Source organism: Cibotium barometz, chromosome 12 (genome assembly GCF_041138505.1).
Source record: "Cibotium barometz isolate CiBa-2024 chromosome 12, ASM4113850v1, whole genome shotgun sequence".
NCBI classification, from domain to species: Eukaryota; Viridiplantae; Streptophyta; class Polypodiopsida; order Cyatheales; family Cibotiaceae; genus Cibotium; species Cibotium barometz.
In genome coordinates, this window is record NC_141057.1 from 38,344,316 (window position 1) to 38,359,413 (window position 15,098).

At 40.1% G+C, this 15,098-nt stretch overlaps 1 protein-coding gene across 1 annotated transcript; it reads right to left on the bottom strand.

The window, feature by feature from the left end:
• Positions 1–13,894: 13,894 nt before the first annotated feature.
• On the bottom strand, positions 13,895–14,328 carry LOC147633373 (uncharacterized). The gene is made up of 2 exons (XM_086805726.1): positions 14,113–14,328; positions 13,895–14,020 (listed from the first exon to the last, which is right to left on the bottom strand). Exons 1-2 carry the CDS (start codon positions 14,326–14,328, stop codon positions 13,895–13,897), a joined length of 342 nt encoding a protein of 113 aa, XP_086661852.1.
• Between the last annotated feature and the right edge of the window lie 770 nt (positions 14,329–15,098).

Genomic DNA, 15,098 nt, shown 5'->3' on the forward strand with positions numbered 1-15,098 from the left:
GGTTGATAGACAACCTAATTCAGACACAAATATAATCATGTTATTTTCCTTGCATCGAAGGTATCAAATATTCAAAAGTGAGTACTTTTATATGTGTGTACAGTACCTGTTCACATTGTTGCGGTAGTACTAGTGTGTCCTTCTTACTTTGCCAAAACTTTGTGGAGTCAATAGTTACAAAGACACTTGCATGGCGTTTGATTGTTGCATTAGGGCCTCTTTCCACCACGTCCTTAAACCACTTTACATCCAAAACATACACAAAGAAGTGTAAAAAGTCAAGCTTAATAATATCTTGGATTATGCCACAATAATCATCCATGGCTCCATTAGCTCCCTCAAAGCTAGCAATGACACCGAAATCTTGTGTGTTTCTCTTATCATCAATCCGTTGTGTTCGAAAATACTTGCCCTGACACCATATAGCATTGAACATAGTGCACTACACCAAGACAAAATAAATTAACACTAGTTCTGTAATTGGACACTAAAGTGTCCTGAGGACACTAAAATGTCCTGAAAGTTAGCATTTTTCTTGAATTTTTATGGGCAATCTGTTAAGAGTTTTGAAATGCTTAACATCCACAGATGTTCCTCAAGACCCAAAAAAAATTTGAGATTTTTTAAATTGCACTTTTCTTAGCTTTTGCAAGGTAATATTTTAATTTTCTTAGACGCATGCTGATAAAACACATGATTTTTGCTGTTTTCAAAATAGTAGTAATTTGTACATAACTTTTAGAAGGGACATAGTTTGATCATGAAACTTGGCTTGATGGAAAGCCCATGATGTAAACTAAATCTTGGAATCATCAAACGATAATTATTGGATAAATTTTTGACTCGCTAATATTGAAATGATGTTTTTTATACAGGTGGAGCATGAATTTTTCTCCTTCCATATGCAAGCTAATAATGTAAAACTTGAGGTGCACCCATGTTATATAGGGTAAATACTACTTTATTTTGAATTTTCCAAAACTTTAGAGCCACTTTTTGGGCCTCTTCTCATACATGGCCTTTTGCGCAACCTGTTTTTAATACGTAAAATGTCTAATTATGAGCCTAATTTTGATTTTCATCAAAGGGAAAAGCTGTATAAGTGCATTATTTGTTGTAACTATAGGTGTAGACTACTTGTGCAAGCATAGTTATGATTAGTTTTTGAAAAAAGATGATCAAATTTTGTATTTTTATTTTTTACAGTTTTTTTAGAACTAGGCGATAAGAACCTACTTAAGTGGAGGCTAAGTTAGTGTCATACATATCAAATTATGGCTTATTTATCTCATCTCAAACATGAAAACCAATAATCAACATTCTCATTGATAGGGCTACAATTTTTTTTAGTGGCGTGATTGAGTTTTGATAATACGCGTTACTTTTGCTGATTTTATACAACTTTTTTGGAAAAAATTCTAGGAAAGGAAAATGATTTTTTTGGTGAACTTCTACCTCCTTGGACCGATGTATGCTATCAAAATATCTTGGAAAAAATGCTATTGATATCATTTGATTTTTTTTTTGAGAGAATGATGCTTGCATATTTGGAAAAATCCTGAAAAATCCTGAAAAATGTTCATTTTCAAGACATATGCTACTTTGTTGCTTATGTACTTCCAAATAGAAAGGCATTTTATATGTTTAGCATTTTTTACATAAGCATAGGATTATGTTCTACATGCCCAATGAAGCATTTTGGTTTTTAAAGCCTACATTAGGAGTTTGATTTTTTTTCGCAACCCCCAAAAAAGGACACTCAAGTGTCCTGTTTTGGTACCAATCTAGTGTTAAATAAGCAATCTAAATTATTGAAAGCTCCTAACTTATGCATAACATTCTATATACCAAACTTGCTCATGCATCCCCTAGCATACTCCCATTCTTCCATTGTGATATGCATCCCCTCGTCTTTCTCTGCTTTCTCCATTTTGTCAAGTAGCCAATCCACATGAATATCCTTTGGAAGTGCTCTTAGATACTGAGGGTGTGGCACACGAGATCTGTGGTGTGTACGAAAGAGGGCCCTTTCTTCTTGTCTTCTTGCCTTCGCATCCTCGTATCTTGTCACCCATCTTTTCATCACATCACTATTAAGCACGCAATAGAGGTTGATATTATTAAGCAACTCCGTGTCTATTACTTTGTTGCGTCCTTTCCCTTGCACAATAGAGGTCATCCTTAGGTCTTCATCATCTCTCCATAGTCGTGGGAGAGAGCTATCCACATCAACAAGAAACTCAGAAATATATACAAGTGACTCTTGTATCAACCAACCCTCAGCCATGCTACCTTCAGGTCTTGCATTTTGTCTCACGAAACCCTTGAAGCGCTCGAGGAAGAACAACCATCGTGCATGTATAGTACCGCATATAGCAATCTCATCCACCAAATGCACTATGAGATGTAGTTGGTTTGTGAGAATAGAATGTGGAAATGTCTCCTCCACTAAACAAACCACCTCCACTGACATAACTCGAGCATTCTCAAGCGTGGTGGGATCTATTTCCTTTGAGCTCACATACCTGGAAATGAAAAAGTACACCATATTAGCAATATGAACACCTTGCATGGAGCATTGATACGCATCACGTTTTGTATCATGTAAAGTACCTCACAAGCTCACCCATCTTGTAAATACAAGCTTTCACGTCCTTCGATGCACTATGAGAAATGCTAGTAGGTAGTATGAACTAAACACACGAGGAATGGCTGATTAGTTGCTTCTAATTCACTCACAAATTTGAAAGGAAAAAGATATTATGCACATAAAATACTTACTTGGAGCATCTTGTGCCAATCATGAGATTTCAAGCCATATAATTGCTCTACACCTCTTTTCTTGCTCTTTGTAAAAGGCCCCCTTCAAACACCTCATGCATCCCCAGTGGGAGTACGAATTGTAGTAATAGCACGCTTCACGCCGCGACCATCTCTAGCTTTGATAACCTCCACGGTAAACGAGGTAAAAAAACACGCCCATTTGGTCTCTCTTGTGGCCAAGCTTCACGCATCCTCCCTGTGGGTGGTACGTAGATCCTCCCAAATGCCTACGGAATCTCGTGTCCCATTCAAATGTTCGCAAATGGTAGATGCCACATTCTTGAAGATATGCATGGGATCAAGCAGGTGATTGATCTTGAGGTGAGACCAATATGGTAAATGATAAAAGATGGAGTATCTAAACAAAAGCTGGTGTTAGCGGGCAATCTTTATTTCTTGCCAATATAGCACACAATAGTTACAAACCCTTACCGGCTCATGCCAAGTGGTGGTCGTGGAACCGTCCCAAATTCTCATCCAATCTCCCGCCTGTGGGAGGACTTCATTCCAAGGGGCAACATATCTAGGATGATCAGGTGGGAGAAATCGATGGTGATTCTCATAGATGACCTTATTTAATGCATCTTCCTGTGAGGCAACAAGAGAAGGACCACAAACAGGACATGCATGGTAACCTGATGTAGTGAGACCTGAACAATAGACGCAATTAAGAGTTGAAGGTGGGTTTAGGGTGCCACATCCTTTGCCTACTCATAATTAGAAGTGCAATGCTTACCTGAACACTCGCCATAGCCTGGGAAGTCATCAAGATTGCTTTGCAGTTGAAGTCTCGTGAGTGACAATGGAGGCCTGCTTACATCATACACCTCGATACCTCTCCAAAGTATCTCTAGCTCGTCAATCAAAGGCTCCAAATAAACATCAAGATTTTCGACTTTATATTTCCTTGGAGTTAGAAGGGATAACATAACATGTCTTTTCTTAATCGCCATAGAGGGTGGAAATTATAATTCACCAATATCACTGGCCATACACTGTAAGAGGTGCTTTTGAGACCAAATGGGTTCACACCGTCCATACCCAATCCAAGTCTCAAGTTCCTAGGTTCTTCCTTGAATCTTGGCCATGTGTCTTCAATATGCTTCCACGCAAGAGTGTCTGCGGGAGTTCTCCACTTGCCATCGATTGAGCGATGGGGGAGGAATGCCATGACATGAGCTCTGCAATGGATTTGCACTTGAACATATGTTGGATGCGAGGGATTATGGGAAAATGTCACAGAACCTTACGAGGCACGTCCAAAGTTTTGAGATCTGCTCTATATCTTGCCTCTCCACAAGTAGAACACTCTCTTGCATCCTTATGTAGTCCATGAAACAAAACGCAATCGTTGACGCATGCATGGATGCGCTTGTAATCTAATCCTCCAAGAGAGGTCACATGTTGCCTTGCCATATCTCTTGAGGTTGGTAGTTTATTCTCCCTTGGAAGCATTTTACACAATAGCCTGCACGTGAAGACCATAAATGAGGAAAAGCATTCGAGTAATTGACCCACTAGCATAATTCACCATGTTTGCAAAATAGACTTTAAAGCTTACTTGAGTAATGCATTCAAACTTGCATTGCTCCATCCATAGATGGTTTGCAAGTTTAGTAACTCAAGGGAGGCACGTAGTAGAACAGAGAATGTGCACCCCTCAAACAGTGGAGTCGATGTTGCGGTGAAAAGATCGTCCTGCTCCATGCTATCATCCCTCCCTTTGGATTGATGGACATATAAATCCCGCACCATATCATCAAACACCTCCTCCTCCACGGCTTCATGAGGTAATGGTGGAGGGTACTATCACCATCACTCCATGCATCCGTAACGATCCCTCCTGAAGATCCTACCTCATATCGCCGACGCTTTGCCTCCTCACGAAACGAGCATAGGGCAACATATGCGGGTGTGGCACTGCATCCTGTATCAAATTAAAACGGGATCATAACTCAAACATATGAACACCCATAGGTATCTCAATCAACCTTAACTCTTTAACACTTACCATGTTTATGGTCGCATCCCATTCTCCATACTTTGAGATGTGATTGAGTGTAATCCTGCGTGCACGATACATGTTTCCTCGACATCGATCACACATACATTTGATTTTTTGCACACCAACCACATTTCGCAATGGTGGATACGGAGGGATTCATCCTCACTGGAGCTCCTTGTTGAAGATGAAGACATCCTACAAATAAACAACCCAAAAAAATTGCTCTTGTATCAAATATTTAATCTAAAAACTGTGTGGCGTGTCTATTTGCGCGTCTAAAACCGCGTCTGTTCTGTGTGGTACGCGTCTAAACTACTGTAAACACGCATTTACACGCGATTTTAGAGGTGATAGTAGACGCGACATTAGACGCACCTTTAGACGCTCCTGTAGACATGATTTTCATTTTCAAACCTACTTTTAGCGCGCTTGCTTTTCTTCACATACTTTTAACGGGCTTGCTTTGCTATTAACAGATCCACAGCCTAGCATCCACACTTATCTTCAAGCACCCACACTTATCTCCATGCTTACACAATCATCTCCAAGAACACAAGAGAAGAGGGTGAACAAGGAAGAGAAGAAAGAGAAACAGCTTTGAAGAAGCACAAGAAGCTTCCATACCTCTATCCAAGGTAAGTCTCTTTAGGGTTGATCTTCTTTGAAAGTTACTCTCGTTTGATTCGTCCTTTGCTCTCTTTGAAACGAATGTTTTTGTACAACAACTGTGTTTTTGTGTCGGGCACGTCAGGCGCAACGCATGTCCTTTTCATCTTTTTGAATAGTATGTCTGTCAAAACGCGTCTATAGATGCATCTGCGAAAGCATCCAAAAACGCGTCTAAAAGCGCGTCCATAGACGCATCTACTCTGTGTTGGAAACAGGTAGCCGCGTCTATAGACGCGCAGATAGACGCTATTTTTTTTGCTTCTTTTTTTTCCCATCCTCTCTTTTTCTCTTTTTTCTCCTCTCTTTTCCTCTCCTTTCTCCTCTCTTTTATCCCCACTTTTTCTCTCTTTTTCTCCTCTCTTTTCCTCTCCTTTCATGGAAATAAGTGATTGCATGAATGAAGAAAGGGATTGCATGAATGATGGAAAGGGATTGCACGATTGAAGAAGGGGATTGCATTAATGATGGAAAGGGAAAGCATGATTGAAAAAATAGATTGCACTCTATATTTTCCTCTCTTTTTCCTTCTCTCTTTTATCCTCTCTTTCCTTCTCTTTTCGTCTCTCTTTTTCTCTCTTATCTCCTCTCTTTTTCGCTCTTTTTTTCTCCTCTCTTTTCCTCTATTCTCCTCTCTTTTTCTCTCTTTTTTTCTCCTCTCTTTTCCTCTATTCTCGTCTCTTTTTCTCTCTTTTATCCCCCTCTTTTTTCCTCTATTCTCCTCTCTTTTTCTCTCTTTTATCCCCTCTTTTTCTCCTCTCTTTTCCTCTCCTTTCTCCTCTCTTTTATCCCCGCTATGCATACCTTTTCTACTCTCTTTCCTTCTCTCTTTTTCTATCTTTTTCTCTTCTTTTTCTCTTCTCAGTTCAGTAATCTTCTTTTTTTCTTTTTTCAAGTTCATCATGTGGCCAGGAAGCGCTTCAGGCTCACCTGATCCTCGAGAATCCATCTTTCGAGACTTATATAACCTTTTGGGGCACCCTCCCAGTCCTACGGAGTTATACGGCTACATGACGGGTACTCTAAACACCCCCCAGGAGTCGGCAGTACAGACTCCAAACCACCCCAACCCCACACTTTTTGAGATTACCCTAGTGGAGTCAAAACAGCCCAGTCGGCTACATAGCTGAGACCCTTCCCCCATGCCGTCCTATGTCCCTTCTCCCATGCCGTCAGGAGGCCCTTCTGCCTCGCAGAGTCGTCGGTGTACTCCCATGCCATCGAGACTTGGTTCTCCAACAGCTACAGGTGGCCAGCGTAAGCTCGACACAACACAGTAGCAGGCGTAGTAGCAGGGAGAGCGGTGGGGAATGCATGGCACAGTGCTTTGGGAGGGGTGGTGGTGGGGACGAGAATGATTGAGATGATCAAGATGTGCCTCCGGGTGATGGTACGATCTACTATGACATCACTGAGACTGGTGGAGGCATCTTGATGGATGCACGGGGGAAGGACATCATGGCCTTCATGCGCTCTGTAATTGCTAACAATTACAGAGGTTGCTTTATTCACTACAAAGATCAACCAAAGAGGTTAGCTGCTGCTGTTCGCTCTAGGTATCCTAACCCCCCCAATGTTCAGTTCACAGATAAATGGGCCAAGTCAAAGATTGTTTCGATACTTAGCAATAAAAGATCTTCGCTTCAGAGGCATGCACTAGCGGAGCTTGCCAGGCTCCAGGGAGGTCAACCACCAAGGGGCCCGCCCCACACCGCTCACAAGCGTGAGTGGAAGAAAGCAATGAAGTCAGCGAAGGAGGAACCCAATCTAAAGCACATGGAGCAGGGATTTCACTGACGTAAACGAAAACATGTGAACATGTTAATAACATATGTTAATAAAAAAACATCTTGTGATCACATGTTATATTCACAAAGCTTTCACAAGGGCCTAAAAAAATTATCTTTGTCGGGCATAAAAAATCTTCTTAGGTGGCCACTGACCTGCTATTATGTGAAGATGGTAACATGAGAACATGTGAATAGCTTATTCCCATGTGTAGCCAAGCTTTTAAGGGGTTCCCAAATGGCAAGTGACCTATTATTTTGTGAACGATAACATGAGAACATGTGAATAACTTGTTCACATGTGTTATTATCACAAAAAATCTTATGATCACGTGAATATTAAATCCCTGACGTGGAGGCACGAAGGATCCAAATGGAGCGATATGAAAGCGTGCATTTTGGAGCAGGGGGTGTTGAATCATGGGAGACCCAGTTTGTAAGTATCGATGGAGGCACTTCTATAATGATGGGTTGATTACTAAGGAGCAGTATATCTGGGCTACTGGAGATGTTTCTTTGTACTAACCCCTCTGCAAATTGTGTCATCTTGCAGCTTGATATCATGGGCAGGTACCCTACTCTTGTCGAGACAGCCTACCACCGCCACCATCGCAGAGGAGATACATGGAGGCACTTCTGTAATGACGGGTTGATTACTGAGGAGCAGTATATCCGGGCTACTAGAGAGTCCCCCGAGGTATTTGAAAGTAATTAAATAATGTCAATATTATAAATAAAGATTTAATTTTTCATACATTGATATATGTTGTCCCTTGTTTACAGGACCCTGCACAAGAAGATGAGGGGGGTGAAGACGAGGAAGAAGGAGGCGGAGAAGGGAGCACAGAAGGGAGCGAGGAGTAGTGCTAGCTACTCTTTTTTGTACTTAGCCATTGCCTTGGCTTCGTGCCTCTTGTATATACACTCGTCTTATTTTTGGTACTTGAAGCCACAGGACGTGGCTTAGCTTTGTGCTATATGTACATACAAGCACTTTTTGAGCTATCAATTAATGCCTTGTAACTAAACATTTCGGAGTTGTAATGTTTTATTTGGAATTGTAATTAATGTCGGCTATAGACGTGCTTGCAAGAGTGCTAATTAAAATGCGATTGGCTGTAAGAATTGAATTACACAATGTGGAAATGGGATTCCTGTAACTACATAGCATACACAACATACACAGCATTCTGTTAAAGCACACAAAATTTAAAAAATATTCTGAAGCGCGTCTATATACGCGTTTGTCTGTTCAAGATGCGTCTATTTGAGCGTCTATTATAAATGCGTCTACTCTATGTCTGGTTTGCGTGTATAAACGCGTCTATACATGCGTCTGTCTGTTTTTTAAATTTCTCCCGACCGTCTATTTGCACGTCTATATGCACATCTATATACGCGTCTATATGCGCATATATAAGCGCGTCTACAGGTGCGTCTATTTGCTACCTTTTAAACGTGCCTTTAGACGCGGGTCTATAGACGCGCTAATAGACGTGGAAATAGACGTGCCCGTAAGTTTTTTTTTAGTTGAGTGTACGCGTCTGTAAGTGCTTTGTCTTGTTGTGATGATAGTTCCTCCTTTGCAAACCAATCTTTTAGCTAGTGAAATCAATTGTGGTGCCCCCATGCTTGAAATATATAAACATTCTTTTAGCAAGATATCTCGTATTTCATCTCATGTGTGTTGAGGTGAACTAAAACTAATGATTTGCATACTCCTTGCACTAATCATTGCTCCTTTATCACGTCTTTGACCAATTTAAAATTTGTGATACGCAAAAGTTGGCATGTTGAATTTTAGTTATCCAATTTCACAATGGGCTTGACCATAATACCTTACGTCATGTTCGAACAATCTAATAATCAACAAATAATTATTGCTATAAAAAATCATGGTGGATAGAGTTCTAAGAGATGATTAAGATTATTAGAGACTATAATTAACAATGACTTAATTGGAAATGATAATAATAGAGAAAGATGTTGCCAATTATAATAGAGGAGGAACTCTCGAGTCCCAAACTCTAGCACCACCATACCCTTCAAGACAACAAATAATCTTATAGGTTATTGCCAAACAAATTTTGACTTGGTTAGAAGAAACTTTATTTGTTTGACTTGTTACTCTAGATTTTAAACATTTTAATATCTTACCTTAATTGAATCAAAAGTACTCCTTAGAAACATTTCTCCTGTGCCGTTTCTCACTCAAACTCTAGGCAAACAATGATTTCTTTCTTAAGTTACAATCATGGAGATTCTCACGCTCAACTAGAAGTTGCCAAGAATGGAGGTCACTCTCATCTTTTTTTTTGTGAAACTACTATGTCGCTCTAATATGAATTGTGAATAATGAAGACTCTCATGCTCCAACACAAGACATGCCACACGGACTCTAACAAATATGATTCTTTGTCCAGATAAGACTAAACGTACCCTAGGCTTGGTTTTCGCTTGCTTAGTGGAAGCACGGTTGATTTGACGGGCCCGTTGTCCTTCAAAATTGACAAGTTTGTTGAAATATAGGAAGTTGTTTTGTACTTTAGTGTAATTTTGAAGGGCATTTTAACATTTTACGAGTATTTTACGGCCACATTGCTCAAAAACAGCTGTGATGCCTATCAAGAAGTAACTATGAGTGGAAGTTGGAGAGGTGGGCCTAATTTGCTTCACTAGATGCACAAACATCTCACCCCACTAGCTCATACACAAGATATTTTTTAACTTGCTGAGGTTATTTGTTTCACTAGACACGGGCATGGCATTAGTTCAGACCACTCAACCATTAGAGCAAATCAAGATAGCCCAACTCAAAATCATTCGTTATTAACAACGTGAATACACTGCATGTGAAGTGGTGGTGGCAACTTACATAGTCCGCAGGATAGTGACCCTTTTCACACACTAGTAGTACCTCTGTAACTGGAGTAAGCTCAAAACAAAAGGCATACAAAACAAAATGCTAGAATGTGCATAAACGGAAATAGTGATGCGTTGCAATGCAAGTCAATCAAGCATATTAGTTTACCACACGAGAGGAAGAGAAAACGCCTACATTCGTATGATTATCCGCCAGCGTCAGCAACAGAGGAGAGAGAACACAGCCCTTTTAATCACCCGCAAAATACATATTGGAGGGCTGTGCTCTCTCTCTTCTGCTTCTGGTACAGGCTGTTCCTGCAGGCCGTTAATTAATGTGGATGCCCTATTATTAATTAACTAATGCTAGAAAGTGCATCTGATCGGCCTCTAGGCTGATCGCAGAGCTTAGCTTCGTTGATATATATCGTTGCTTGTGTCTACGAGTCAAACCAACGCTTTAAGAGCAAATAAATGATGGGAAGTTTCTGCATGCGGACACCTTCTCAAACCCTCGTCGGCGCACCGTCTTTTTCACATTCTCTTCTACAGGCTTTGGATACATCCATCTCAAACCCAATTGTGTCGCCAATATTGTTCCATGTGTCCATATTGTACTGCAAATCAAATCGAGACAATATGGCCCTTTAACAGAAGCCTCGAGACCTTTTAACAAGAGCCATGAACACCCGCAATGGAACCTTGAATATTAAGAGACAACATAATTATATTCCGCACTCGCCACTAATATTCCTTCATATCCATAGCCACACTCATAACAAACTACTTTGCATTTAATTATGACTACATTCCAATCATCATAAACATATCTCATTCAATCAACTTACACTTTACTCGCATTACATCAACGTACTCACCATCTGCAATGTTTCTCACCTAGCTGGTTAATTCTTGATTTTGGATCTAGGTAACATAAATGATCAGAGGAATCTTTTGTGGTGAGGATAATAAAACTAGGTCTATTTTACATGTTTCTATGGATGCGCATCATAGCATTTCATGTAAGAATGCTAACACTTCTATTATAAAATCACAAAAAATAGAACTCGATAAAACAAAAGTACAACTCATGAATATGTAAAAACTTCCAATAGATCCGATCAACACGTTATTTCATATACACTCACATGATATCATACACCCTCTTTTGTGACACCATGGAGAGAGTGCTTAAGAATGGACTTCAATGACAATATCTTGAAAATCTATGGCTTCCTCCGCATAAGGGTATATGAAGTCTGATGATCACAAATGAACTGCAAAGAGTGATGATCTGTCAAGACCATAAAGTGAGACCTAAAAAGATATTGTCTCCATGCCTTTAAAGCATAAATAATTGCATACAACTCTTTCTCTGAACTGGGTACCTAGTACGTGCATCGTTGAGTTTCTTACTCCCAAAGGCCAGAGGCTTCCCATCCTGGAACAAAGCTGTGCTTATTGAAAAATCACTAGCGTCAATCTCTTCAATGTAAGTCCTACTAGGATCTGGTAAGGCTAACATAGGAGCATCTCAAACTTTATATTTCAAAGTATCAAAAGTTTCCTATAGCTTCTCATTCAACTCAATCGGAGAATTAGACTTCTCATTCAATTGGAAAGTGGTGTCGGATTTGTTTCGTGAATACCGGCCACCCTATGCGGAATCTTCCAATTATCTGAACACGGACTTTATTTGTCTTATGATGAACTAACTTTCTTTAATTCACCTCTCTGACAAATAAAGTTATCTACACCCTCATGTGAGGCCGTTACTAAAAATTAAGGGTCAAATTGGTGTCCGGGCCCCGTTTCGGGCATTCGTTGCGGTTATATTTATTATGTAAACCCCCATATGAGTTTCCTTTAGGTTAAACCACACACTATGACCCTCCTATACATTATCTAACATGGTTAAGTATAGAATAGAAATCACATACAAATGACACCACAAAACATGCATAAAAAGTCCCGAAATTAACATATCTAAATTACTAGATTTGTGACCAAAATTAATCCTTTATGTCCTCTAAGTATTTCTTACTTTTTAACATTGAATATAGATGCTAAAAATCACCGAATCAAATGGATCTAAAATACGTACATATGAGTACGTTACAAAGTGAATATCTAACGGTAGTTTTGACACCTTCTTGTCCCAGAATTGGACTTGTCCTCCATCCATCCTCACCTTGTATATGTGATCATTTTGTGTGGTTTCGAGTGTCATCCTCTATACCACAATGCTGTCAATATAATTGTGAGTACTACCAGGATCAAACAAAATATGAACCTGATATCCATTTATTGATCCGTAAACACGAAATAATTAGTTTGGACTAAAAACGTCTTTACTGAAAGTAGAATCTGAACATTGGCTTCCTTTAAGATGCATAATATTGACTTCAAAAAATTTACCTTGAATTTCTGTAATGTGTACAGATTTCTAAAATATATTAACTTCTTTGGAGCCACCTTTTGTCCACGCGCCGAAGGTGTTGTAGCTCCATTCAAAGGATATAATTTCTTCATGTGTCCCTTTTTCTTGCATTTGAAACATGTGATATTATCCTTGCTCAACAAAGTTTTGCTTCTTGCTTGCATTGTGAAAAAAAAATTGTTTTGGTGTGAAAACCAACTTTCTTTTTTGTCCACTATTTAAAAATTGAACGTGGATTTCTTTTCATTAGATGATGGTTTTGAAGTGTTGGCACCAACCATAGTCTTATGAAAAACCTCAGTTGCCTGAATAGCATCCTCAGTCATTTTGACCTTGCATTTCTTAACCTTGTAATGATAATCACGAGCTAGACCATTGATGAAAATCCACACAAGGTATGATCATCAGATTTGGCTTTGGCAACCAATTGTCTAAATTTTTGCACATAATTGTCAAAAGTCTGATTTCTCGTGCTATTTTTAACAAGCTTGGCAGTTATTTCGAATTCATCCTCTAGTTGGACAAAATATTTTTTCCTCAAAACTTTTCAAAGTGGTGGGAATGGAGTCATCTTTGAGATCCTTCCACCAAGTTAATGTCTTTCCTTTCAAATAAACCCTGTGCCATTTGTAGATTTTATGCATCTATGAATAGATGAAAGGAAAAATGTGTAGTCCACCTATTGATCCAGGCATCTACACATTCCTGACTCTTCTCCTTTTTCTCATCGTCGTGCACTTTTGGTGCAAATGATAGAGAAACTTCTTTGGTAGAAGCAGGAGGTGCCACTAAAAGAGCTTTTTGCAAAGTTAAAATTTGCATCTTTAGTCACTACTACATGATAGCCTAATATCGGCGCTTATACCGACGTCATTAAACGGGGTCTAAAAAAGCCCCGTCGTTGGTATAAACGTCAGTATCTGCGCTGGAACGACGACGTCAATATAAGCATCGGGGAATAATACCGGCGCCTATACCGGTGTCTATACCGACGTTACATCGGCACCTATACCGGTGTCTATACCGGCACATATACTGGCAACTATACCGGCGCCTGTACCGGTACCTATACCGGGGAATATACCGACGCTACAGCAAAAAAAAATTTTAGACAGAATGGTGTTGCCTGGCTGTTGCCTGCAATGAACAGGACTCAACAGCAGTAAACAGACAGCACCATTCTATCTAAAATAGAGCACAAAAGACAATCGTGCTCGTTTTCTTATTTTTCAGATAAACAAGAAATTAAATTAAACATTAATACTCAAGAATCTTTTGATCATATACCAATAGTTTAAAGGTCGTCTTACATTATGGCAATGCCTCCCAATTGACGGTCTCTCCTTCTTCTTCAAGCATCTCAAATAAGGCCACAAGGCCATGTTTGTGAGCGTACTTCTCTTCTCGCCTACTTGGTGGGCGATTCATGGCCAACTCCTACACAAACGATTAACAATTACAACTTTTAGAAATCAACATTTAGCCCACATACATACATTTAGATAAACAAAATTGCTACGAATACTTACGAATTCATGGCGCATGGTTTCGTAACCACCACTCCCAAGATGAGAAGCCCCTACTGTTTGGAGTCTTGCCCTTGCCGCCTCTCTTTGTTGTTGAAACCTCTCTGGTGTCTCTGTGAGCTCCTGAGCAATGGCTTCCCACTCCCTGTCATCTAGCCAAATAGGTTTCTCTTTCCCCTCTCTAAATGCATCCCTCGCCTCTGACCTACGATGCCCCATCAAAATGCGAGCTGTATATTATATCCACTCATTAGAGACGACATTCATAGGGTCAGATGGCTCAAACTCTTGCTTTATCTTTGTATTTATGTAATTTTTCTTCTCCTTATCTTGCTGATCCCATTTAGTCATGAAGGAGTTGTGAAACTATATAGTGCACAATTATCGAATTCGTGTCTTCATTGCCTTCCGTGCACTATTCATTATTGGTGTCCCATCCCTAATTGTGTATATCTTGCTGTTGTCATGGTCATGTGCACCCCAGGGAGTGGAAGGTGAACCTATGGGTGTGCTATCAACAGATGAGAGCGAAGGACGACGCTCACATGGTGGTGGTGTCACAGCATCCCACCACAACAACCTCCCCTTGAAGACCTACTACGTGAGCGACGTCTATGTGAAGAGGTGGTAGATCGAGCTGTAAGAGGAGTGGAAGGCTGTGTGGTATGAGGTGTGGGAGCTGCTGTCGTACCTACGGGTGTGGGAACTAGTGTCGTAAAGCCAGATGGTGAGGCAGATGTCCCTGCTCCAGAACCCCAATAACTCTGAGCCATGGCTCTCTGCTCTGGAGTCATGGACGAGAGAAAACCATATAACTGCTGGGGACTCATGCCCTGCGGTGTAGGGTTAAATGAGAAATCAGGACTGTAGTCAAGCGGCGGTGAGTCATCACCCATGGCCTGTTGGACAAAAAACCATATGACAAACTTGTGTGAAATGAAAATTACACGGTAAACAATGAAAGAACCATATGACAAACATTAACAATG